At 38.3% G+C, this 26,410-nt stretch overlaps 2 protein-coding genes across 9 annotated transcripts in view; both read right to left on the bottom strand.

The window, feature by feature from the left end:
• The window catches only part of TTC7B (tetratricopeptide repeat domain 7B), a 161,125-nt gene extending 159,520 nt beyond the window's left edge, over positions 1-1,605 (bottom strand). For 3 of the 6 annotated variants that reach the window (XM_075753709.1, XM_075753712.1, XM_075753713.1), the window contains exon 1: positions 1,294-1,605. In XM_075753709.1, coding sequence (XP_075609824.1) covers positions 1,294-1,414 — 121 coding nt within the window. In that variant the 5' untranslated portion in view covers positions 1,415-1,605. The remainder of the gene's footprint in view (positions 1-1,293) is intronic. The other 3 variants (XM_075753714.1, XM_075753711.1, XM_075753715.1) reach the window with 2 other exon arrangements.
• Positions 1,606-5,440: 3,835 nt separating this feature from the next.
• RPS6KA5 (ribosomal protein S6 kinase A5) overlaps positions 5,441-26,410 on the bottom strand; it is an 89,334-nt gene continuing 68,364 nt past the window's right edge. For 2 of the 3 annotated variants that reach the window (XM_075753717.1, XM_075753719.1), the window contains 5 exons: positions 24,585-24,755; positions 21,934-22,125; positions 21,139-21,298; positions 19,969-20,132; positions 5,441-18,560 (listed from right to left, as the gene is read on the bottom strand). In XM_075753717.1, coding sequence (XP_075609832.1) covers positions 18,321-18,560; positions 19,969-20,132; positions 21,139-21,298; positions 21,934-22,125; positions 24,585-24,755 — 927 coding nt within the window. In that variant the 3' untranslated portion in view covers positions 5,441-18,320. Of the gene's footprint in view, positions 18,561-19,124; positions 19,392-19,968; positions 20,133-21,138; positions 21,299-21,933; positions 22,126-24,584; positions 24,756-26,410 lie in introns of those variants that run through there. The other variant, XM_075753718.1, reaches the window with a different exon arrangement.

Below are 26,410 nucleotides of genomic sequence, written 5' to 3'. Positions count from 1 at the left end.
TCTTCTCAACCAGACCGCCAAAAAACATTTGCCTTTGCTTGAACTGTCTCTAACTAGTCCATAGTCTACAACTCAATGAGGAATATCCTTAAACTAGACAATACCTTCCACATTTTCACTTGTGTTTATTTTCAGTTAGTATAATAACCAGTGTGTTTCAGGATCATCACCCTTAAGGCCAACGCATGTAAGTTTATCTACTATCTGTCCATCTATTCTTAAATTTTCTCTCTTCTCTTTACTTCAAGCTTTTCTTCTTTTATTTGTATTTCTATAGACCTGAATCATGCAGTTTTCTTCTCTGCCTAAACATACAAAGCCATCACTGCCTTCGCAACACACTCCCAGTGACGCCAACCCTATGCCTCATCCTCTCTCTGTGTTATCAGCTCTGACTTCACCCCCAGTTCTGTTTCTGCAGACCTGACTTCTCTCTAAAAATACCTCCAGGTCCACCTCAAGCAGATGAGCGAGCCCAGAGAGGTAAACACTATTCCCATGTACTTTCTCACACACAGAATTAAGCCGGCCCAGGAATCCATGGCAAAGAGAGGAACTTCCCTACATCTCCCTTGTTCATTAGGCACGTCCATACCTCAGAACGAAGCACCGCTTTTCACCTCTTTCAGCTAAACATTTAAAAGTTTGTGATATAAGAAATAAGGGACCAAGCAAACCATTCATAGTTTTTCTAAGAAAATAAATGAAGCAGCACTATATTGCTGAGGTACGTTAAGTAAAAGGACAGAAGCCTTCATACGACAGGCTGTGTACAGATACTCCGGCTGTGCACAGAAGGACATTTAGGGCTTCATGCACACTGCCAGCATGTGCGCCTGCAAAACTGCAACACCCGTGATAAACCATCAGACTGCTCAGCAGTTCAGGACGTAAATCCGCAGGGCCCCGTTGCCGGCGACACCAAACGCGGCCTCCCTCGGACTTCTGAGGGGCGCTGGAGCTGGGGGGTGGGCGAGCACCCCAGCTCACCGCCCAGGGGCGACTGCCGAGGCGCCCGCGCGCCGGGGTCAGGCCCTCGGCGGCACCCGCGTCCCCACCGCATTCCGCGGGGCCGCGCCGGCCGGGCCGCCCCGACCCGCTCCCCGCCCCTCCAACGACCCCCCCACGCCCCGCCGCCTCCCCGGGCACCGCGGAGCGGCCCGTAGGCCCTCTCACGCCGGCCCGCCCGGCTGCACCTGCCGGGCCCGGCGTTCGGGAGCCACACCGGCCGCCCCCCCGCGGGCCCTCCGCCGCGGCCTGCCGCCTCCCGCCCTGCGCCGCCCGGCCCCGCACCGTTAGCGATGAGCTTGGCCGAGAGCTGCTTGACGAGCTCGGGGATCCGCTCCCACTGGCACTCCGAGCGGCACCGCTCAATCTCCGTCTCCAGCCGCGAGCCCGCCTTCTTGGTGGCCATGGCCGGGCCCGGGCCGATGGGCCCCGGCGGGGGAAGGGGCCGAGACGGCCGGGAAGGAGGGAGGCGGGGGAAAGGACGGCGGCGGCACCGGGCGCCTGGGCGGCGGCAGCGGCGGCGACTGGAGCGGCGGAACTTGAGGGCTGCGGCCCGCGCCGCGCTGGCGGCCGAGCGGCGGGAGCGGCGCCACCTGCCGGGCAGCGGCGGGGCAGCGCGGCGCAGGGCGGGGCCAGGCGGCGGGGACAGCCCGGGGAGCGCGGTCCGAGCTGTACGGCGGCGGGCACGGCCCTGCCTGCCCGCCCGCGAGGGCCGGGGCGCTGCCGGGACTGCCCTGACCCCCAGAGGAGATGGTGCCGCTGGGAACAGGCCGGTACAGCCGGGCTCCTGCGGCCACTGGCAGGAACTGCTCCTGTCAACCCCTTTGCCCGGTTACATTCTTCCACAGGCTAACGACCAACACTCACCATTGTCCTGTCCGCGATGCTTTTCCACTTCCGCACCCCGTAACACTGAATTGGTTCCTGGCCCTTAGGACTGGCCTCTTCCCCGCGGTGGAAGCTCTCATCCACGCTGGCCCGTGGGTTTCCCATCCATTTAAAGGCCCCCTCTGTCCTCTCTGCAGACCTCACACGCACCAAGCTTTCTCTGCGGTCTCATTTAGTACTGAGCTTTCCATCCGTATTGGCTCACCTGCTCCTTAGTTACACAGAGCAGTGCCCGTATAACGAAGGTCTGCACTGTAAGGAGATAATTCCCTATAAATGCATTTCCAGCATTTGGGTGGAATAAAAATACTAGCTGAAACAATTCCAATAAATACCACATGACATAGCATTGGACAAAGATATGTATATATGTGACACACCGGTTCCACAAACTTACATACGCCTCAAAACAACTGCCATGACTGATTTTTCACTGAAAAACACAGCAAAAAGACCAAGACTACATCAAAAAAACCCTCACAAATTGCTATTTACTTTTCCCAAAAATAAGGATACAGCCCATTGACAGAAAGGTTTTTGCAGAGAGGCAGTGTAATCTGCAAGATTCAAAATACAGGATGGATCCTATTATTGCTGTTACATGCGTTGCACTCTGGATCTAAAGCATTTTAGCCTTCAGAAATGTCAAGATCACAAACTCAGAAGTCAAATTTGGACAAACGTAACACTACCAGCCTGAGACAAGTCAATCATTGTTTCATAACTTAAGAACAATGTATCTCATTCCTCACACCTTATGCATTATGATCTTCAAACTCTTGGGGAACAATACTATCACCAGTCACCTTTATGCGCTGTTGTATAAATAGATCAGTTAAATGTAAACATGACATGCCTATGCACATTGCTAGAGTTGTTGTCCACATAACAGGATTCCTACGGAGTTTTCTAGTTTGTGCATGTGTGTGTCACACACTAGGGACAGGTGCTTTCTGAAGTTATGCTTGGCTTTGAACATCAACTGAAAGATCAGGGAAAAAAAGTGTATATTTTTAAAGACAGGAAATCAATAATTGCCATCAAATCGTTAATCAATCAGGAATGGACCCAGGCTTGTCTGAGTGTTCCCCAGCTGTATCCTCAATGTAGTAAATATCCTCTTCCTACAAACCTTGCTTTGCTTCTATCCTTAGACCAGCGCAGCTATTGCAACTCTGACAGGTATCAGATATCTTTCTCAATGTTTCAACTCATTTACATTTCATTCCCAGTGCTACTGAAAGCATAATAGCACAAAATTCAGGTATTGTACTCTGCCTTTTAATCGAGTTGCTGTTACAGCATTTCAGGTTACAGTCCAGTATCAAACAAAGTCTACTCCAGATTTTAAAAAGTGAAATAGAAACATTAGCAGAACATAACAGTGTTTAAGGAATACAATGGAGTACGCAGGAGTGGAAAGAAGATTGAATACTGTAACAAAAGTAAAAAGAGAAATATATGATAAAGCATTTTTTGCTTATGTCAGGTTTCAGAAGATCCAGAGAACATTAAACTGATTATAGCATGGTGTTCTACTGTAGAGATAAGATGATTAAATTAAAAATGAGGCAGGAAAGGAATAATAATTCAAAATCTTTTATATCATACCTACTAGTTCTTTTACATGTAAGACTGAAAACTAAAATTTCAACTCTGGAAAAGAGTTAATTTACTTATGAAAATTATTCATATTTATTCACAACAATTTTAAACACATTTTGTTAGAACTGATCACATCGTTTCAGTAAAGGCTACCAGCAAAAGAACAGTATTAAAATATTTACATAACAGTTCATGAGCCTTATTATCTCAACAGCTACTATTTATGAAGTGAGACACCTATGCAAAAGGAATTAGCATATTTGGAAACGCATTGGAACAATTAGAAAATCTGCTTTAACATTAATGAAACTTCCATATACCTAAGACCACTCGGAGATGCCATTGTAGATGACCCATAATCGTACACAATAATGGATCTGGAACGAATAGCATAAAAGTCATATAGAAAAGTAGTCTGATCCTGCATATTTTGTCAATTGCCATTGATTTTTTCAAACTGAAGCAAAGTGGTTTTTTCTGGAAATGGCCTGTTTAGCAAACTGTTAGCACAGACTGAAGCATACACGCGCTTTGCTAGGGATAGGAAGTCTGCTTGTAAGGCAAGGTAGTGGTAAGCTAGAAAATAGATATCCCTGGTTTCTGAAAACAATGGAAAACTAAAATGCAGGAAAAGTAACCAAGATGCATTGGTCAACCATTTTGCCTTATGCCGCCCCTCCCACTCCAATCCCCCCAAACACAGGGCACTAAGAGAAACAATGGATTGTTCTGTGCAATTTCATGAGCTTGGTATGATGAAACAGGAACTTTCATGACATAGGAACTCACTGACAGGGTACTCTGATACTTATGGTAACCTGAAAATAAATCTGACAATGAAATTTTCTGCACCAGTACTCCATACAGAACTATGAGAAACAGAAGGTAAAAATTTAAAAGTTACAGAGAATATAAACTGACTTAAATATTTTCATCTCTACTAAGATATGAAAAATTCTATAACAAGCAATCAGAAAAAAAAATTGAAAAAGTATTCACATTTTGAAAGGTAACATTCAAATAGAATGCTAGGAACTCACAAGAGGGGAAAAAAAATGCAAGCAAACTTACAAGATCACTGGGTTTTATTCTAGACTGAGTTTCTGGCTTCTTAGGCAAATATTATTCACTGCTGAAGTGGCAGGGGAGGAACCAAAGCTCACCTTTGTTCTAGCTTTCCTTTATTAAAAAGAAAAAAGAAAAAAGTTTAAACCAATATTTTCATGACAGCTTTGCTGAGGTCAGCTCACTGGAATGGAGGCCCCTGAGAGAAGAGGCTAGTCAAAGCTTAACATCCAACTTGTGTCAAAGTCTATCAATGCTTAAGGGCAAGTGGGGGTTCACCATTTACAGAAAAAGTGCCTAACATGCAAGTTTACCTACTACTCTGATTTTAGCCTGGCACACTGACCAGTGGTTTGCGGGTTTTTTCCAAGTAGAGTTTGCCTGAAGCTGCGAATCAAACTGCTGATTGTTAAAACTATTTTCCTCCTCAGAGTTTCTATAGCACATATCACAGAAAGACAACAGTTTTAAAGGAGAGATTATGTTACAGAAGATAGCACAAAAGTCCTTATTTTATCTCCACAGAATGCAAAATAGAATTTAAAAGTCAATATTAAAAAAGTTTTTCCTCATTTTCCTTATTTTAACAATTTCTTCTCTTTCAATTCAAATCAACATTTTAATGTCTATTAAGATGTTAAATGTGTTCTATTGCAAGTGATTAGAGATGCAATTTGAATATTATTTGTATTTTAAAGAAATCATATTCAACTCCTACTGCCATTTTCTCAAATGAAGTGCAAAAATTTTCAGGCCAAAATGCATTAATGTGAGAAGAAATTTCTCTACAGTGAAGAGCACAACTCATAGGCATTACAGAAGCAAAAATCTTTCTGGAATCAAAGTCTTTTTTTTTTTTTTTTTTTTTTCCCTCCAGTTAGCATAACACTGTTAGTGAAATGAGATAACTGCAGAGTTATCCATTCCTACCAAAGCCAGTAATCTCCATGAAATTTAGAACAGCCCATATGAAAATTGTTAGAGAAAATAATTTCACAGTGACACTTGGTTCCTTTTCAGAGTATCAAAATGCAATTTAATGGGAAGTGAGACTGAACAGCAGCCACAAAGTCAACAGTTTGATGATGTGCACGTTATAAAACCTGCCAGCCCCACCTCATAGCAAGGAATACAGTCATATGTAAGAAGTGCAATATGCTTTATCAAAATATTTCAACATTTCAAGGTTTTGTACTTAGATGAGTTTATTTTCTTAAAGATAAAATACTTACGTCTGTGAATGTACATTATTGTGTACACCATTAAGCCCTTACTGCTGTATGAAAGTTAAAGTCATACACAAAACAAATCGGGAAAAGCTAGGAACCTGGAAAGCATTTTTTTTTCTTTCTTCACAATGGACTTTTGATTTTTTGTAATTTGTTGCTTTCAAACTGATTCAATTCATACTGCACTTGTCAAATAATGGGCTGTACAACTGATACTTAAAAAGGAATGTATGCCTGTACAATCAGGCAAATACTTGTTTTTTACTATTGCCTGAAATCCCTTGATGTTAATTCTTAGGCCTTAATAAATGACAGTACTAACAGTCACTGCTCTCGATAGTCTGAATCTGAAGTTTAATTACTAAATGTGCAGTAAAAGATAAAAAGTCAGACACCAATACAGATCCTTTCCAAGCCCCTTCATGCTAAATGGGAATCAGCATTGCCAATGAAAGGGCAACAAAGAGTGTCACTCAACTGGCAATATACATTAAAATCACACTATTTCAGCCCAATGTTTCATACTGCATTTTAAGCACCTGTCATACACTGTTTCTGGAAATATCCTCCGCATCACAAATGCATATATTTATACATTAAAAAAAAAAACCAAAAACCACAACATGAAAAAAAAATGTCACCTCCCCAAATTAAATAAGCACTTGACTGGTGTTTATAGGCTGAATACATGTGAGTATTTATATCTGAATTGCTACTTGCTCCACAACTGTATTTTTACAAAGCTATGTTGCCAGTAAAGTTGCTATCCTATATTAACTTACCGTAACTAACAGGAAGCAAAATGAGAACAAAAATACCGTAGTTTGCTGTTTCTCACATTGTGCCAGTGTAAAACTTTTTGGCCTTCTTCAAAGGTCTAAGGATTTAAAATAAATGCTTTGGGTGCTTTTAAGTTCGGGGAAGAGCCAAGGGAAGGTCTAATTGTGGGTCTCCTGTTGCGTTACGCTCACAGTAAGCCTCTTTCCTGCTGTATTTCGCACTGTTGTCCCACCCAGCGATGCTCGTAGGGCAGCAGGTAAAGAAGGTCTCCACACTGTCTTTGCACAGTAAGAAAACGGATAGACACAGTTCAGCTAAATTCCAGATGTGATCCAGACTGTAGCTTAATCTCTCACTTGAACTAAAGAGAAAAAAAAAATCTTCCTAGACAAATTGAACTTTAGTGGCAGAGACATTTTCCTAATCTTTCAACTCACTTATGCAAAAGTGACCACCATAGAACAATTCTGGATTTTAAAAATAATGGTATATTTTTAGAAAGATGCAAGCAAGCACACTTTAACGAGCCCACTGCCTTTCAGTTCATTTTGTTCTATCCAGCACAGAAAATAAGCCATGTACCATTTTTAACTATTTCTTAAGAGTAAAAAAAACCCAAAACCTATTACATGTTAGGACATTAGAAAACTAGATTTTAGTAAATATGAATGTCTTCTTAAATCTGAATAAAGTTTCTTTAGCTAGCAAAGCAATAGTGGCCACTCTTCTCTCTGTAGTACAATTGTTTGATTTCATGACATTATTGGCTAAAATGATACTTAGGTTTTATTCCCAGGTCAGTTTCTGTCTACACAGGAATCACTGTCTTCACATAATTGCTGTTTCTAACTGCACTTCTGTGACCACTTAAAGGAAGATGAAGATCAAGCACTTCTCACATTGAATTTACTGATACAGCAGAGTGCAGCAGTTGAGTTATATTTTTTTGTTCAGTTGCTACATTCAATTCCTTTAAACAAATCAATTGCTACATAGAAGAAAAGCTTTGAATTTTCACTTTTTCTTTTTTTTTTTCCCCCAATGTTCCTAGCTATTCATTGGTAATAAAAATTATTTGTATCATTAATAAACATCCATATTTTCCCCATTGCTATTTAAATGCTTCTGGGACAAATAATGATGGTTAAATTTGAAGCATCTACAGCATCATATAGCATTCAAACATTTTCATTGTTATAGTATTATTAGCAATTAAATAACTTGCCAAATACATTGTCAGACCACCAGAGGGAGTCGAAAACTACATATAATGTCTGAAAGTTTCGAACCAGTAGTAGTAGGGTACAGTCTAACACACTAATAGAAATTGCTCTGTGTTTTTAGTACTACGACAAATGGGTAAGAAAAATGAAACTAATTTGAGGAATCCATGGAGATCAGGAGTTGCTGAGGATAAAGATAATGAAAAAGTTCTAGCAAACTCATCAGTTCATTACTATCCAGAGGTAAGAAGAACATTTGTGCTGTAGATAAAAGAGTGTTCGGCAACTATTTTTGTTCTGTGTTTGGAAAGAATGAAAATCATGCATTTAAATGAGATTTTTCAATGACATCAATAACTGGAGAGAAGTCTTGAAAACAAAAGAATCAGTAGATCCAGAATTAGTACACAAAAGTCCTAAAACAAAGGGATGCTCCTTTCGGTCTCATCACATTCCTCTGAATGGCTCACGGAATGCCAGAGGCATCCCCGGGGACACTGGGCTTGTGCCTACGTGCCAAAGGAAGGCAGAAGACAGCAGCCGAGTATAGCCTTGCCCAGCCTGATGTAGCCCTACGAGAAAAACCTGGAAATTTGCATACAAAGTTACATTATGAAGTTCCAAAAGCAAGGTCCTTAGCAGAGAGGGGGGAAGGAGACTTCCTAGGATCTTCTGGGGCAAATTCCAAGAGACCTCTACTCCAGATGGGCAGAAGCACTAAGAACTGGCAAAATGTGGATCCAATAACAGGAGAGCTAGCTGCTCTTTCTGCACAGAAACGACCCGTTAAGAGACCCGGCCAATCAATAGTCTGTCTCTGCCATAACCGTTGGCAGAACCAACAAAATACCGGCTTCATATTTTGGAAATTTAACTTCATGTAAAGAAAACAGCATTTACAAATAGATTAATAGAGAAAATAAAATAAGAACACAAAGCTGGAGACTTGTGACTAATACATTTATATAAGATCTTTTAAAACCCTATCAGGATAATTAACTATTTGGTCAAATACCAAAGAGGCAGTGGATTCTTCAAGTCTTGATGTCTCCAAAACAAGACTCCATGCTTTTTGGATAACATGGATTGGTCAAACAAGTAATTTGCTCTACAGAAAACTAACTGATTCACATTTCTACACAGGACATCAGATAGGAAGCAACAGACAATTCCCCTGAATCCTTGCTGCATTGTGCCTACAAAACACCAGGCATCACTGGGAAGGCTATTGAGAACAAAGCAGTTCATTCTGCCGCTCTGTAAACCACAGCACGCCTGCACCTTGGGTGCTGCATGCATTCCTGGTCTCATTGCTTTGACTCAGTAGGACATTTCTTATGTTCCTGCAATATTCAGTTGGCTTTACACACTGCAACTTACTTTATCTGGCCCTGCTTGACCTTTCAGAACTTTATCGCCCAACGTTTGTTTTCGTTGGCAGAAAGACAGATTCTGCTTGCGTCTTCCAAGATTCTCTAGAAACCGAAATTTTTCCTCTTCACATACTCTATGTCATAGCTCCTTTCTACAAAAAGTTCAACTAGATATTTCCAGGGAGGATTAGGACTGGGCCATAGTTTATTTAAAATACAGTAACATGATCAAAGAAACCTCCGAAAGGTCTAGCATTTGCCTGAAGCCACAGAACGGATCATTTCCAGCCTGCTTCACTGCCCTGGAGATCATTCTACCTATTACCACAGCCCAGGTAACAACAGAACATATGTGCTTTTTTTAGTTGCTTGATAAAAACTGAAGTAGAAAGCACTAGTATTACTGTAACTACAGTTGGTTGGGGACAGATGTGAACTATTGTCCTGTGGACTTTTATCTTCAGTTCACAAAGATGACTCATGAGCAAAGTTTCTGGGGAATAACTGCCCGCTTTCAGCCTCCTACTGCTCCTGCTGGGTCCAAATAGTTTCTTGAAAATATGAAGTTTCACATCTGTAGGACAAAGCAGATTTCTCTGGCATGCTTCTGACCTAACTCTATTTCAAAGTGTAAAAGGCAAATCAGCCAGCCAGATCTGACTCCTGTTGTTCAGAACCTGTTAGATCCAGGTTTGAAGGTGCTATTTGAGTTTGTACCTTTTGGTTTGCACTTTTTTTTTTTTTTTTATTTTTAAAACCATTCTTTCTATTTATCAAATAGAACAGTTGTCTGAAGAGTAAGATATCTACTCATTGCCCAGTGTATTTTAAGCTAGGTATTTCTACACTTCTGATAAAGGGAAGGGGTTGTTGCATAGCCTTCCTTCATATTTTTATTCCTTATATATATTGGACATTTGACTCTACAGTTCTTTTTGGGCAGAAAGATCCATGCATTGCCTTTCAGGACAAGGAGAAAGACTATAGAAATCAAAGAGATAAGAAGCTTAACATAATAGAAAGATCAGGAAAGGAACAGAACTAGGTATACAATCTGGGGAGTGAAAATTAATAATAATAATGAAAACACAAACAAAATCAGCGTAACCTACTTAACCCAAATGTACACTAGAAGAATGTGGGATTCTTTAGGTATACTGGTAGCATTACACCAGAGGACTTAAACATATAGGCATATTCACACATTTTTCTCCAAACCCAAGCTCCTGGCAGTGCTGGAGATCAGCAATAGCTCAGAGATGATCAGTCTGTCTTAGAGGCTTGTTCATATACTTCTGCTTACTACGATAAGAGTTGTGCATAATGCAAAAGCCAATAAACATCCTTGGTTATTACCTACAAACCTGCCTTCACCCAAGTGTCATCTGCCTAGCATTTAGATGTTCAGCTTATTTATTATTTTTTTTGATTCTTCTGTGGGAGGAGTTCCCAGTATGACTTCAAGAGTCAGAGGAACAACGGACCCACAGATCACTGGCTATCCTAGGGGAATAACTCACACTGCTGCTCTGTGCTGTGCACAGCTCTGGCAAGAATCTCTCCTAAGGGAAACCAAGGTTGACTTATTAATAATGACATGATGTACTGCTCCAGATTGCTTTGCATTAACTTTGAAGCCACCACAGTGGTTAACCACACAATTTAGGGCAACAAAAATCTCTTCCTATTTATGAACACCATGGCCTGGAGAAGAAAATGAGCTAACTGAAGATCAAAACCTTCATTACAGTTATCACTCCAACACAGCTAAAGAACTCAATTTGCCAAACGCTGTTCATTCCCTGGTGGTTAGCAAGACTTACAAATAAGGGGAGGTACCTCCAAGACAGAAGCCCCAACAACAGTTTTTCATAAACCTGTGGCTCTGACAGGACCAGCCACCAACAGGCTGGGCTCACCATCCTCCAGATGAACATGGCGAGGCTTCAACAGCTCTAGAGCATTCAGCTGACGTCTGATTCTGCAAATCTTTGAGGAGTTCTGAGCAGTCTTCCAGAAAACAGCTTTCTTCTATTTCTTCCACTACTGCATTCACAAAATGATCCTCTCTTCCAGTGCTTTTCCACATCCAAAATCAGAACCCTATCCTCATTCATTTTCTGAATATCCCGATACTGGGTAAAATAAACCATTTCAATTACTTATCTTGCTTTTTGGTAAACTTCTGCCACAAGGTTTTGCACTTTGTTGATGTGACTAAGAATTTGAGAGAAGTGCATACTTGTCAGAAGGAAAACCTCACTGTAATCTGTTGATAACTGGCATATAGTGAGGTAAGGAAATCAGTGTCCATGTTGCCACCTTTACCATGTGAAGATGGCACCATTTCCCTCCAAGAAAAAAGTTGACAGGTGAATCTGGTTTGTTTTGTTTTTCCTTAAAGATTTAAAGTTAAATGTGGAGATCATTGCTTCTCCAAAAGCAATGGTGTGCAACCAGGATGTCCTGTACATTACGGTGAGGGAAAGCACTCAGCATTCCTTTCTTCCCATTTCTTTCCCTCTTCCCCCTCCCTGCCCACACTGACACAAGCAATAGCACGCCCTGTTCCACTTACTGCACATTAACACAGCCTGAGCCTTTATAGCCAGCTGTCAGATCTGTCACCAATTCATTCCTTGCCTTTACAACTTCAGAGGTAAAGGTAGAAATTATGGACGATCTCTTCTACTGGGACTCTAGCAAAAGAGAGTTTTTTCCTGACAGGAAATAATTGTTCAGGTTTCTTTCTCTACAGGTGAAAGAAATCAGTAAAGATATCTGTAAGTATCAAATTTGCTGCAGTAGCATCTTACTGATAAGACTGTCAAGGTTGAAAGCCAATGCCAAGCTTTTATTCATTCTTGTAACCCAGATGTAGGTTAAGATTAAAGGCCTGTTTGCACTTTGGTGTTGAAGTAGATCTCAAGTTTTCCTTTTAATCTGACAGCTTTAAAATTGAACTAAGCGACCTGGCAGGGCTGCGTAAGGATGGACTTAAATGGCAACACATATTAAGTAGTATAGTATTAACACTTGAACTTAAAAGCAGCAGTGATTTAGCACCTTGAGTTATAACTTGTACAATCACTGTGCAATGAACACCAGATAGCGAGATCCTGTTCCCTCAGGTAGGCACAGCTTCAGAGTAACTACTATGTACAGCTGAGCTATGTATTTAAAGCATGAGAACTCATTAAGGAAACATCTGCAAAAGGTTTTGAGGTACTTGCTACTTTTGTGCATTAATTTACTTTTCTCCACTGTATATTGATTTTAAAGGAAAAAAAAGATACTGTTATAGTAAGCTTCTACAGACAATATGATACTATCGCCCAGTCACCTCTATCAGCATAACTTGGAGACAAACCTTGAGTGTTGTCCTGTCTTTGCATCATCATCTTTACATACAACTTCCCCCCCTTTCTTCTCACTTTGCTGTAATTCCAAAGACAAGCTTGCACTTCAAAGTTTTTTTAGTATAGCTGAATGTGTCACACAAAATCAGACCCATAACTGATAAGAAATGTACTTGGGTAGACATAGTTAGATCAGCAAATATCAGCGACAAGTATTTTGAACTAAAGACAGCGATGACCTTTCCCAGCAGACTTCTTTTGGTTATTCACAAGGCCTTAGCCTAAATTCTTAGATTTTCTCTTACTTATGAAAATAAACCTTTGGTCACAATCATACATTTCCACATCTCATTTATGTTCCTATGATTTTCCTTGCAGTTTCATCTGTGATAGGTTTTTGAGCAGTTCCTGAGCAATTAAAGAGTTCTGGTTTTCTTTATTGTTGGCATTTCAAAGGAAGTTAACAGACTTCTGCATGAATTTTGTGAATACAGCCAGATTGGCTGCCAATTTTAAAAAGTGATTGTATGTGTGAACAGTATAGATTCCTTTCTACCTTTGAATAAAGTATTAGTTTCAAAAAAATCACAGCATTATAGCTTATTAGGTTTTGCAATGCTTTGTTACTAGTTTTACTTTGGATTAATTATTAAATCATTAATCCAGTGTTAACCAAAATACCTTAACCAAGTTAATAGAACACTTTTATTTGCCCCTGTCTCTGCTGGCTGAGGGGTGATACAAACACCAGAACCAAGAAGAGGGTGGAGCATGTGGCCAGAAGAAAGGATCAGGAATGGCCCTGTGGGTGACAGTGACCTGTCAGACCAGCCCGTACCATCTCATCTGCCTAAATTCTTACCATTGATTCCCAGGCAGTTGCAGACTTCCCTTTCCACCACACAGAACCTGAAAGCTGTCAAAATACACAAGTTTCCTTCAAATTTACATTATTGCAGGTGTCTTACATTGCTCCACTCTTGCTGCTTCCAGGCACAACAAACAAGACTGCTCCAGCTTGTCTATGTAATTGAAAGCATCACTTTATTTACTAGTGCAGACTACAGGAATCATCCTTGGTTTTCTCTTCTACATAGGTGTTCTGAACATCCAGAATCTATTGAACGAGTGATATATAAAAACGCGGGATGGCACGTGAGAGCTAGCCAACAGCTCTGCATTTCTTATTTATTATAGAATCCAGTGCCCCATGAGTCAAAGGAGCAAACTGAGAGGTGTTTCTCACAGGTAGACAAAGATCAAAGCACTTTTATCTCTTTACAGCAGAAACAGCCATGTTATTTCCTGTTCTCTCAAACCAGAATATTCAGTCAACTATCTCAGCTGAAGGAAGGCAATGTCATGTTTCGCAATGTAAAAATTGGTGCTGAGAAAGACTGTCATATACGGGGAAAAAGAATGAAGTCCACCACCGTGGGAAAAACACCTGGAACAACAATTGAGAAATAACAAAAATTCCAACTGAAGACCAAAATGTCATATAAAGATACAGATACGCGTGTAGACACACACACACATACTCACAGACCTGCAGATTTAGGAAATGTGTTTATGCTGGGTAACTGGGAAAAAAGCTTGCAGTTCAGTGTCAGTGAACATTACACGCACTGACCCCTGAAAACATGTTCCCAGAAGCCTCTCATCTCTGACTTCCCATAACCTTCTTCCTCTTCTCTGGTAGCCCCCTCATCTGGTCCTCTGAATCTGTGCAAGTCAAGAACTCATTCTGAAGTACAAATTCTCTTAAACAAAGCATATTACTGTAAATTGAGGTCTAGACGTGTAATACAGCATGTATCCACATACATGCACACAATACATGCACATATTAAAAATGTAAGATGTGTACAACACTTCATCGCAACCAATAAACATACATCATAATTCTGTGTATATTTTCAGCCAAGAATTACTCTGTTTCTGGATAAGCACTAGGGAACATGGCTGTGCAGGTATCATTACCTTGTTCAGAAAAGTAGCCATGGAAAAGGGCTGAGAAAAATACGTACATCAACAATGCCAACTTCAAGCCTCAATCCATTCTGATGCAATAGCGTATTTTTAGGTTAGCCCCCAAAACTGTTTAATAAAGCATTTTAATAATGGTTTCTTTCTAGCAGTAAACAATAGATATGCCAAATGCACTGACCCTTCTATTAAGAAACAGTAAATATTTCAGCTGCTTTTCCTTATATAAAAGTGTAGAAATTTCACTAAGTCAGAGGAAGAGTAGGCCATGTTACTTCCTTTGTACTCCTCTAAATCCTTCAGCAGAATTACCTCTTAATTACTAATATTTGTGTTTCTAAAAGTGTTACAAAGAAATAACTTCACAGAATATCAAGTACTTTAAAGATTAGATTAATAACCACTCTAGTTATTTAAATATTTACTGATAAGAAATTTGATTTTTCAAACAAATCTGCTCACAATATTGCTGACTGCATTACATTTCTGACAGCAGAGAGATCATTACTAGACATAAAAATTGCTTGACGCATAGCAGCACTGTGAAGGAAACTTAATCTGAGTATAAACATAATTTACAGTCTAACACCTCTTTACCAAGGCAATATAAAATATTTATAGTACTAATGAAGATTGGCTTGTACACTTCAGATTTGAAATAGTGGTACGAGTATAAAAAATTTGGCCCACGGTCTTTACATGACCTTGAGTAACATATTACGCTAAGACAACATTGTTCTGCCAAGAGTAACTAGTCTCCTGCAGGGACATCTGAACAAGACGTGAACCTGCTCTTCAGCTGCCTAGCTTGAAACTCAGTTTTATAAATGTAAAAGGAGATCAGCAGTTGTTTATGTAAAGATGCTAATCTAAAAATTCAGACAGTGTAGTGCCAAACACACCTCCTCAAGAGCTCTGTTACCTAGAGACAGCAGAAAGTCAGAGGTGATAAATATGTCAGCTACCCCAGGTAACTGGTTCAAAGCAAATGCAAGGCAACACCTAAATGTACTTAGCCCTGCCAAAAAGAATTACCCTGTTTTTAAATTTTTATTTAATAACTACTGTTAGAGCACAAAGAGGACACAGAAATATTAATCTATAAAAGTTGCCCTTGATAAAAATGACATATTCTAATAATTTTAGTCTCACAACAGTCTCTCAAAACCTGTGTGAAAAAACCTCTGACAATACAGCCATTACCTCTAGCATTTACTATCTTGTGCAAGCATTCTTTTTTCTTGTTTCATCAGTTTGTCAAGCAACAGATTAAATTTCCCAACAGGGAAACAACTGTGTTCTGAACTTTAAGGGGTTATTTCAGCTGGGACACCATATTCCAAATCCACCTGATATCCGAAAGTTTCTTACGCTTAAATGAAATCAACGAAAATTGCTTTCTTGTTGTCCTCACCCTAAAGACAACAAATTCCAAGAACTCCTCAGTCTTTACAAGCAACCTGTTCTCCCACCTCCCAATTTACTTGTACTGTCTGCATAACAAGTACTAATGGTGGATTGTTTGTTGTATTTACAGCAAGTTTATTGGGGAGCGGGAAAGTATTCTTTTACAAATGAGCCATGTTCACTATTGAGATTACTTCCAAAGAGAGCATTCAGAAAGCAAACCTGAATATATTACATTGACAATTATTTTTCAATATTTTAACATCGGTCACTTAAAATTGGTTGTGTTATTAGCACATATACTGATCTTTAAATATACTACTTCTACATAAACAGTGCAAATCTCAATATTCACATCAACCTGAAATTAATGCTGCAATTACTGTTGACATTCACATCAAGAAAGTAGTAAACTATTTCACATGAGCAATTCCAAAACCTCAGAATGCCATTATTAATATTAAAGAAACACAGAACAAACATGTTGGGCTTCAAAGCCTTGTTTTGATACACACAATCCCTGTAAACATGGATGTATTGTATTTGTCAATACTGATAATCTGATAGAATTCTATAAATAAAACCACTGATATAAACAATTCCTATAACCTTTTTTGCATAGGGTTTGGATTAAGGTTACTTTAAGATAGAGCAAGCTGTTAACAAAACCCCCTAGTCAATTAGTCTCCCATCAGACAAATTTAGGCATATGATTAACTTTACACAAGGAGTCTCTCTGACTTCAGTGTAAACTTACACATGTAAGCATTTGCAAAACTGGAGTCATCTTTAGCACTTAAGTTACCCCTAGTCATTGAGAATAAGAGCAATAAAAGAGCTCTCCACAAATTTATAAAATATGCTGATTTAAAAGTTTATGCTGATGTTTCTGTAAGTCACATTTATGATTCCAAACAGTTATGTACATACTATACTATCACAGTAGGAAATACTTCACTGTAGAACACCACAGTGAACAAGTTGTGAAGCACAGTGTTCAATATAATTTCCCTTTAGTATTCCCAGTGCATAAGTTGTTAACATCTACACTACACAAGGTGCCCAGGTCTGGTATTTGCTATATACAATGTAAAAGCAAGATAGAAAGAGTTTTGCAGTTTAAAGGAATGAAAACAGAGGGTAATATACAGGGATTCACTCCTGCAAAGTACAGAATTCTCCTTCACAATGACCACGACCACCAAATATGGTGGGTTTCAGGTCATCCAACCCAGTAAAACAGTGCTCAGCACCTTGTAGGAAGAGAGATCTGAGTGCACTTTATTATAAAACATCTCTTTTTGATGTTCTAAAGTGCAAAAAAGAAAACATATACTCTAGTATTTTACAGTCACTATTAAACTGCCGTATTTGCACAATGCAACATTCAAATAACTTGGTATACGTTTTGTATGGACCCTATAATAACAAGTGTGGAAACTGGAGTTTTTGCATCTTTAAAAAAATCTTAGTATTTTAAAGTTATTGTGTAAATATAAAAAGAAAATATAAATTATAATTAATTCTTAAGATAGATATTTTAACATGTGACCATTTTCCAAAGCATTCAATATGAAATTTCACTTTCTCTTATAGCATTACATTTTAGAATTTGTAAAACATTTTAAAAGTTAACTTCAAAAAGTAGAAATAAAAATTATTGTATCACAGTACTAGACACCTCACCTTATCAGACACCTTTTATCCTAGATGTTTTTGTAAAAATTAAATAAATAATTAAAAAAAATTCTAAGACTTATATTCCCAGTTGTTTAGAACAAGATATGTGGAGTTACTTTTTAAAACAACATAAAAGTTCCATAATGCTTCATTTTGCTCTTAAAATTCAAATAAATGGGATAGAATGTAACCACAAATTTAAAAGGCCTTAAAGTACTGTACTGCTTTGGTGCATTGTACCAATGATTCCTTACATGCATGAAGAATCGAATTCTATAACATTCTTCACACAGCTGTGTAAAAACAGAAGATCCAAGAGCTCTATACGTGTTACAGAGCTTTCCTTCCTTTGAACAGTGGGGAAGAAACCGGGAGGAAGATTCTGACACCAAGAAACAGTCTTCCTCCAAGCTGTACCATGAGCAGCATAGCTCCTTAACCTGGAGCTTGACTGCACACTAGTAATTTAGCCCTAAGAGAATACAATGTTGGCTGTATAATAGTATTATACCATATCCAGTGATACCAAACTTAATGCTAAAAAGAAATGTATGGAAATACAAAGCTAAAAAGGTATGATTGAAATACATTTTTAAAGCAACAGACATATTCCTGTAGCCTGTAAGCCACAGGGAGGAAAGGTGGGAGAGGACAATATTGGTACTACTGAGTTTACAACCATTTAAATCTTTGAGACAAGATACTCTCTGCTCTTCAATCAGAGAACTGGAAGATGGTTTCTGGGTTATTGCTGTCTGTAGGGTTTGTTGGCTGCAGTGTCTTTGTAGGTGTAGTTTTACCATGAGAATGAGAGGAAGAAGAATGTGAACTTTCACTGGAGCTGCTACGTGTCTCTGTGCTTGTACTTGTTTTTTTCATTTTCCTTCTCTTTGCAAGAGGTGCCTTGTCAACATTCTGGAGACAAAATCCTTCTCTTTTGTACTTGTTAAAGGCCTGTTTAAAAATAAAAGGTAAATCTAAGCTTTTCAAGAGGTTAAAGACAATTTATGGTTTGTAGCTTATTATGAATGTTCTATGGTAAGTTGTAAGATAAACTATAATCTCTTGACAGATCCCTAACTGTAACAATCCCAGCTGTAACAATAACTTTACTAGCCTTTATATGTATTTAAGAGCCAATACATAACATTAACTGGCATCTGCCCCTCCTTATTCTTTTTAATTTAGCAGTGTTTTTTATTAAGCCTTGAACCTATTTAAGCCTACATTTGTAGTCATCTTGTTCAGCCTGGAGAAGAGAAGGCTTACGGGGACACCTTATAGCAGCCTTCCAGTACCTGAAGGTAGCCCACAAGAAAAGCTGGAGAGGGACTGCTTACAAGGGCATGGAGTGATAGGACAAGGGGTAGTGGCTTTAAGCTGAAGGAGGGTAGATTGAGATTAGATATAAGGAAGAAATTCTTTACTGTGAGAGTGGTGAGGCATTGGAACAGGTTGCCCAGAGAAGCTGTGGATGCCCCCTCCCTGGAAGTGTTCAAGGCCAGGCTGGATGGGGCTTTGGGCAACGTGGTCTAGTGGAGGGTGTCCCTGCCCATGGCAGGGGGGTTGGAACTAGGTGATCTTTGAGGTCCCTTCCAACCCAAACCATTCTATGATTGTATGATTTTCAGACACTACATTTAATTGAATTACAGGTTTTCTTTCAGCCCAAATTATGTTGCATTATCTGGACCTCTCCAAGTAACAATTCCTTTCTTTTTCTTTTCTTGGTAGTAAGAGTCAAGAAGTATTTCAGCCTAAATCTGCTCAATTTCAGTTTATTCCCTGTAGGAGGAATCATAAGAATCAACACAATGTTTGTCTAATGCAGTTGCAGTTCAAACATTTTTAGTAAATATGAAATGGTAGACAAGGAAGTCCATTAAAAAAAGTATCCATGATATTAAAAATACAAACTAGATATCTTCCAGAAGTTTTACCTCAATTTCATAACCATAAGGACAAAACTTAAATTAAATAGAAAGTTTATCTTTTATAAAAAAGTTTGAAGACCTCTTAATAGATTTCTCTGAAAAATCTACTTATAGATTTCTATAATCTATATTTAGGTATTAGATTATATTTTATAATCTATATTTATAACAGCTATTTCCCAAAGAGATGTGTCTCAGTCCCCAAAATGCTATTAGTATAAAAGTCTTTAAGAAATCTATTCTTGCCTCATCATTCATGTTTTCACTATAGTCAATCACAGAAGTTAGGTACAGAGGAAAAAATTGCAGCTATAAGCAATCACTGAATTATAAGGACAAATACATATTTTTAATTAAGAGAAAACATACAAAAATCTAGATTAACACTTTACAAAATTTAGCACATAACAAGATTTCTTAGAACTTACATGAAAAGTGGCCTTGACATACGTATGCACCGCAGCTCCTGAAGAGCCTAAGTTATCAGGAGTCATTAGAGGGTTGGATGACAGCTGGCTGCCATCCTGAAGCCATTCGTTGTATCTCAGGCTGGACATTTTAATTCTTTTGTTTGGGTCCACTGTTAGAAGTCCTAATAGAAATATATTACAGTCTCTTAATTTGTGAGCTATTTATCTTCTTTTAATAGAAAATGCAATTATGTTTAAGAAAATCTCATGCATTGCTTTGATAAGTCATAGCAATATTTATCCTAGGTATGCCAATATTTATCCTAGATAAGGCTCACACAACATTATACTGTCATCCTCTCCAGAAGAATCATTAAATGCAAGAAATTGCTATTTAACTCTTCGATAACTCACATCTCTCTTCACACAAACTCGGAACTACCAAGTGGTTTCTTCACTTAAAACCTCTCTAGGATGAAGTTCAAGAGAGTAAGCCTCAGATTCTCTGCACTGATTCACTCAGATTCTCTCCCACTGAAGTCGGAATCTGGAGATGCCTACACTTTTGGCAGAAAAATTCCTTACAAGCCTGCTTCTACAGAAATTTAGAACCCCAACTTAGTAGAATTAAGATTGGTGTCTATCTCATGCTGAAAACATAATTAGATGCTCAAAAGCTTAAGGGGAATCAGCATGGCAAATATGAATGAAGCAGCTCAGAAATACAATAGTCTTGGTACAAGCATTGAAAAGCCGCCTGAGGAAAAGATGATAAAAAACCCATTCATTTTCCGCAAAAGGTCAGCTTTTAAAACATTTATCTCATAACCCAGTGTTTTTACAAAAGCAAAAATAAAAGAATAACGTTGCTTTTAAATATGTTTTAAAAGAGTGACTTCACTTTTTCTGAAGCTCCTCAGTTACTTCTAACCCTGCTAACCTTCCATCAGCATCTCTCTACATTAGAAAACTCTCTGCTCTCTACAAACAATCTGTAATGTCATTGGGCTGTGCCCGCTTTTGCTCGTAACTTGTATTAGGGGTTGGTACATAGCTCAAGCTGTGGATACTACTCTGTCGGGTTAGGCACTCAGATGCTGATCACAGCATCCAGATATTGTATAGTTCTCTAAATGTTATCTTTTGAGATAAAAATATAAGCTATTTGAAATATTTGTGAATACATACCTTGAATTAACTCTTTAGCCTCTTCAGAAACATTTTTCCAAGCTTCTCCTTCAAAGGAAAACTCTCCCTTTTTTATTTTCTTCATAATTTCCAATGCACTGGTACATGTTAAACTTTTGTCTTGAGACTGAAATGGTACCTGTCCTGACAGCATTGTATACTGTCATGAGAACAAAAGTAGTATTAACAAACACAGTATATTTATTGACAACCCTATTACTAAATATGGTAATAGGGTTATACATACTATTACTATGCTGTTGTTTGCATCATCAGCGCTATACAATAAAACTTTGACTATGATAACTTCAAGGCTATAGAAAATTTGAAATATGCCAAGACTTCCCCTAGAATCTTTGTTAGAAAAAATGTTCAAATGTTTCAGGAAACTAAAAACAACACACAATGGTATTTCTACACAGTTTATATCTATTGAAATTAGTTTTCTGTAAATCAGAATGCAGGCTGATTCCTTCCCTGAATTTGAACTGTAGGAAGATTATATGGATCTATATATAAAATTCTCCTACCAAGAATACCTCTTTTTGAGAATCAGACTGTATCAAGTATTTTTTCCATTCCTAGAAATGTTGAATTTACTGCTTAGGGGAAAAAAAAAAATCTCCACCCCGGAAAACATCTATCTTTGAACCTATTATTTGTGCAGCAGTATTTTCACCTCACTTGAATTCAGCATCTACCCAATTCAAGTCTGAGATTGTGTCAAGTTCTTCGCATTTTAACAAGAAGTAAATACATACAATAAAGTTACAATTAAAAACCTTAATCACTCACCAAAATGACCCCCAAACTCCAGAGATCACAAGATTCATCATAACCATTGTGATTCAAGAGCTCTGGGGCAGCATAATGAAGAGTAAAACATGGAGTCTTAAGAGGCTGATTATCAGGTGGTTTTAAACGAGCAAAGCCAAAATCAATTATTTTTATTTCTGAATTATCAGTTTCATCTGTAAACAATAAATTCTGAAAAGCAAAGACAAAAGTCAATACCAGCACTGGGTAGAAAATTGGTTAGACTACTTAATAGTTATTTTTTTCCTACATTTATTAGTACAGAAAACTGCACATTATCTAGAGAAAAGGGGAACTGGAAGACACTGGATAAAAAATGGAAAAGTAGAAACAATGGTACTCTGGGATGTAAGAAAATTGGATGTGTTTATCTGCCTCCTGTATACCTGCAAGTCATAATAGCTCTGTCAGATTACTAATGAAAATGGGTAGTTAGCAGAGAACAGTGGGGAAAATAATTTGGGGAACACTGACAATAAAAAAAAAATAGAGACATCAAGATAACTGGAGAATTGCCTTCTTCCTCAAACAAAAGTATATTTTCTTAAGCTTCTGCTTCCTTCTGGCATGTTGCGAATGACAGCATGCTTGTGTGTGGAACTCTTGTTGCATGTCTTGTGGTAACACACTGAAGCCATATTGCCATGAGCATAATAATGCAAAAGAATAATTCGAAAGCCTTACACCACGGTAAGAAACTTTGATACAGTAGTGCCTGAGAATTCCACCTTTACAGACTGGAATGGGGCATCTCAGACTTGAAAACACGCAAGTTGTTATCAATTCAGAGGAAGATATAAGATGATCTCTTCTTGTTTTCCCCAAGATACAGAAGTGAAGCTAAGTCTTAGGTGAACTGGCTGAGGCCAAGATGAATTATAAATAATTTCTACTCTCCCCTTGAACTTCAGAGAGAAGAGAGGAGAGCAGAATGTTGCCATTGCCTTTGCTGTTAAATCTACGCAATGCTAGAAAAAGTGCCAATATCAGAAATCCTATAGCCCTATGTAATTTTGTAATACAAAAGGTGAATGAGTCAACACAAAGTAATTAATTCAAACTCATTAAGAAGGGGGGAAAAAAATGATTGCTAGACTGCAAGAAAATCAATAAGGAGAACCTGAGAGCATTCATTATAGATAAAAGAGAATAGCTGCTACAAAACAGTATTTTTGCATGCTATATGGCTGTTATAGCTTAATGGACAACCAGAAAAGTCAGTTGTCCATATTAAAATGCTGTACAAAATGGATCCGAAGGAAGCCTAATTTCAGCAAAAATTTTAATACAATGAGGATAGGTGATTAATACAATCATCTTTCTTCTACAGTGATGTTATGTAGCCAAGAAATAACTAAAGAACTGCACTAACATTGGTTTTAAAAAGATATCCTTTCTTAAGACAAAAATGAAATTGGTTGTGTAGAGAAAGAAAGGTACAGTCCAAAAGTCCTAAGTTGGGTTCAGACTATTTTGTTGATTAGGTACATAAAGCACATTTCACAAAAACCCACACTTCAAGCTATGTTCCACATATATTTCAAGGATATCTAAACAACATTATCTCTGCCTTGGTAAGTTTTTTCTAATATCTTTAGAACCCAGTTCACAGATTAATGATCACTTCACAGAAAGAGTCCTCAAATTATCTCCTGAGAGGCTCCAAATGGTCACATATGTTACACGAATTCTTTAGTTCTGTGAATTCTCTATTTTCTATCCAGTACTTTTCCTCTATTTTGCAGAGCAATATATGTGATCTAATTACTAGTGCTTAAACAGAAGAGCCTTCCAGTTCTCACAATTGAAAAAAAGCCTTAGTGGCATGTAACCAGTAATATTTTTTAATATAGACTTATCAGTATCAGATTAGATGTCAAAGTTGAACATTCAACAAATCTGACTGGAATTGGTAGAAAATCAACAGAACTTCCTATATAGCTTTTTACAGAAAGGTGCACTAACCACATCTATATTGGGAAGCCTGCATATCCCATACTAAGTTCACGTCTGAACCTAAAATAGTAACTTTCAAAACAACAAGCCGGAAGGAGACAGGCTGGTTAAATCCAACTCTGTGGAGGCAATGCATTCTGCAAGCTGTTTGCTAACCCTTCATTACTTGGACTTCCCAGGCTTCTGCTCTCAAACATGATGGAGAATTGAAGGTTCCCTAATTTACAATGCAGCTGAAGCTCTCTGCTTTACAGAAACTGGCCTTTATATTCAAGATGGTAATAAGACTAAAATAATGAGAATAGGAAGAGAGAAAGGATTTCTGGGGTTTGTCCTTTTAATAATGATTTGTTTCAAAAGCTGTTTTCTTTCCTTGATGATGTCAGCAGAGAAACTTTTTCCAAGAGTAAAAACTGTCAGTTTTTACTGACAGTAAAAACTGTCCCCAAATAGGCAAAGAATAGAGTGTAAATTACTTACAAAATTAAAATTTTTCCTAACAGTTACTTTTACCTACGAACAGGAAAATGTCTACAGAATTTGCTAAGTGGTAACATTTTATTAAAAATATAGAAGTAGAAAAATGTGTAATAAAAGGAGGAGGAATAGAAATACATCACATTCCAGATATTTCATAACTTAATGTCTAAACATACATAAGCAAGTCACTATACCTCAGGTTTCAGATCTCTATGGACGACTCCTACGTCATGCATATGGCTCACTGCCGAAACAAGTCTGCGCATAATATGACTGGCCTCAGTCTCACTGAAATGTTTCTTTTTCTGAATACGTTCAAGCAATTCTCCTCCCTTCAGCAACTCCATTACTAGAAACGTGTGAAGCTGAAACAATAAAGAAAAGTATGTCATGTTAGAAATTCAACATTACAAACCAACATTCATTCAGGAGCTAGGTGCTATTTTGGTAAGTTCCCCATGTTTGAAGAAATAAAACTGCTGCTCATAGCAATTTGGAGGGCCAGTAAGAAGGACCAAATTGCATCGCAGATGACATTTTCCCCATCAGTCTCACTGAGATTGAAGAATGTTGATGTCTTCCCCATGTACACCCATATTTGGTTACAAAAACACAATGCTGCCATGTAAATGAATAAATTTGTAGGGAGAAGAAATGCCTTTCTTTAGGCTAACAAATAAAGCTGGAAAAACTAGACTTTTGCTGTTTAAGCCTGTTCTGATGTAGAGATACATTTCTATTAATATGCATAAGGAGTTAGCCATTTAATGTTACCAAATCCTTTAAAAGCACCCTGAAACTTTACTGTGAAATCAAAGATTATCTATAATTTCTTCTGATTTCCTCCCCTCCAGAGTAGTAGCCAAAGCTACTCTATCATTAGAATCACAACAGATATCGTCCCAAACATTAAAAGAGTACTTTTTTTAATTTAAAAAGTCATGGCTGTTTAGATGGTTGCTCTTTTCAAGACAATCAATAAACAGTGACATCCTTGATTATAAGACACACAATCAACTGCAATTCAAATGTCTTGCATTTAAACAAACAGCAGACTTCTCAGGACAGGAAGTGAAGGTAGCATTCTCAAAAGGCAATGGATGTAGGCACGTGATGGCTTCTACCATTTCCTTCCCCTGAATGACAGTACGAAAATTACTATTTGCAAGGAAATAAAAAAGTTCTGGGAAGAGGTCAAAAAAATGAAATTCAAAGAAATAGCCAGGAACAGAAGGTGCACACTATTTAGATATCAAGGAACAGAAGCAGAGCTATGTGGACAGAAAGCAGTAACACTTCTTAGAACAAACAAGGTGTCTACTAGTCACATCGCTAGTAATGCTTGTAAGATATCCTCTCCTGCAAATTTTCTTTAAGTCTTAGGAATAGCTCCCAGGAAAGTCAGAAAGGATAAAGAGACTTTTCTCTGCTAGAAAACTTCTCGTGGCTCACAAAAACAGACTGCAACCCAATACTCTATGGTTGGATTACTAACATAGAATTTGATCAGACATATTAGAGCAAGTTAAAAATTGGAACTTTTTTTTACTTTTTAAGACAAACCACAGAAGTGTCAAAACTAGAAAATTTTGATCAGTTCTGTCTTCAGAATATTGTGTGTGAGTAATCTGGAAGATAACACCTGGGCGCTACCAGGAGAAACTAAAAATACAATGGTTTGGCTGGTTGAGAGTAGCCTATTCAGTTGCAGAGCAATCTGAATAACTTTTTTTTTTAAGGTATTCCTGAGGATAGTAATTTATAGTCATATAGTCAAAAAAGGCTTCCTTATTAAATATTACAATACAGATTTTTCATCCTCTCAGCTCATTTTAGAAGTGGTCCCCATGAGCACTTTGCTGGTCCTTGTATAACCAGCATAATGGGGATAGACTGGGATGCGTGGGGAGGCAAGAGAGTCCACATTCCATTACAAAATCATAGACTAGAATCACAGAGTAGTTTAGGTTGGAAGGGACCTCTGCAGGACATCCGGTCCAAACTCCCCAGCTCAGATCAG

This window comes from Balearica regulorum, chromosome 5 (genome assembly GCF_011004875.1).
Source record: "Balearica regulorum gibbericeps isolate bBalReg1 chromosome 5, bBalReg1.pri, whole genome shotgun sequence".
NCBI classification, from domain to species: domain Eukaryota; kingdom Metazoa; phylum Chordata; class Aves; order Gruiformes; family Gruidae; genus Balearica; species Balearica regulorum.
The sequence above is the reverse complement of the archived record's forward strand: the minus strand, read 5'-3'. Positions and strand labels throughout refer to the sequence as shown.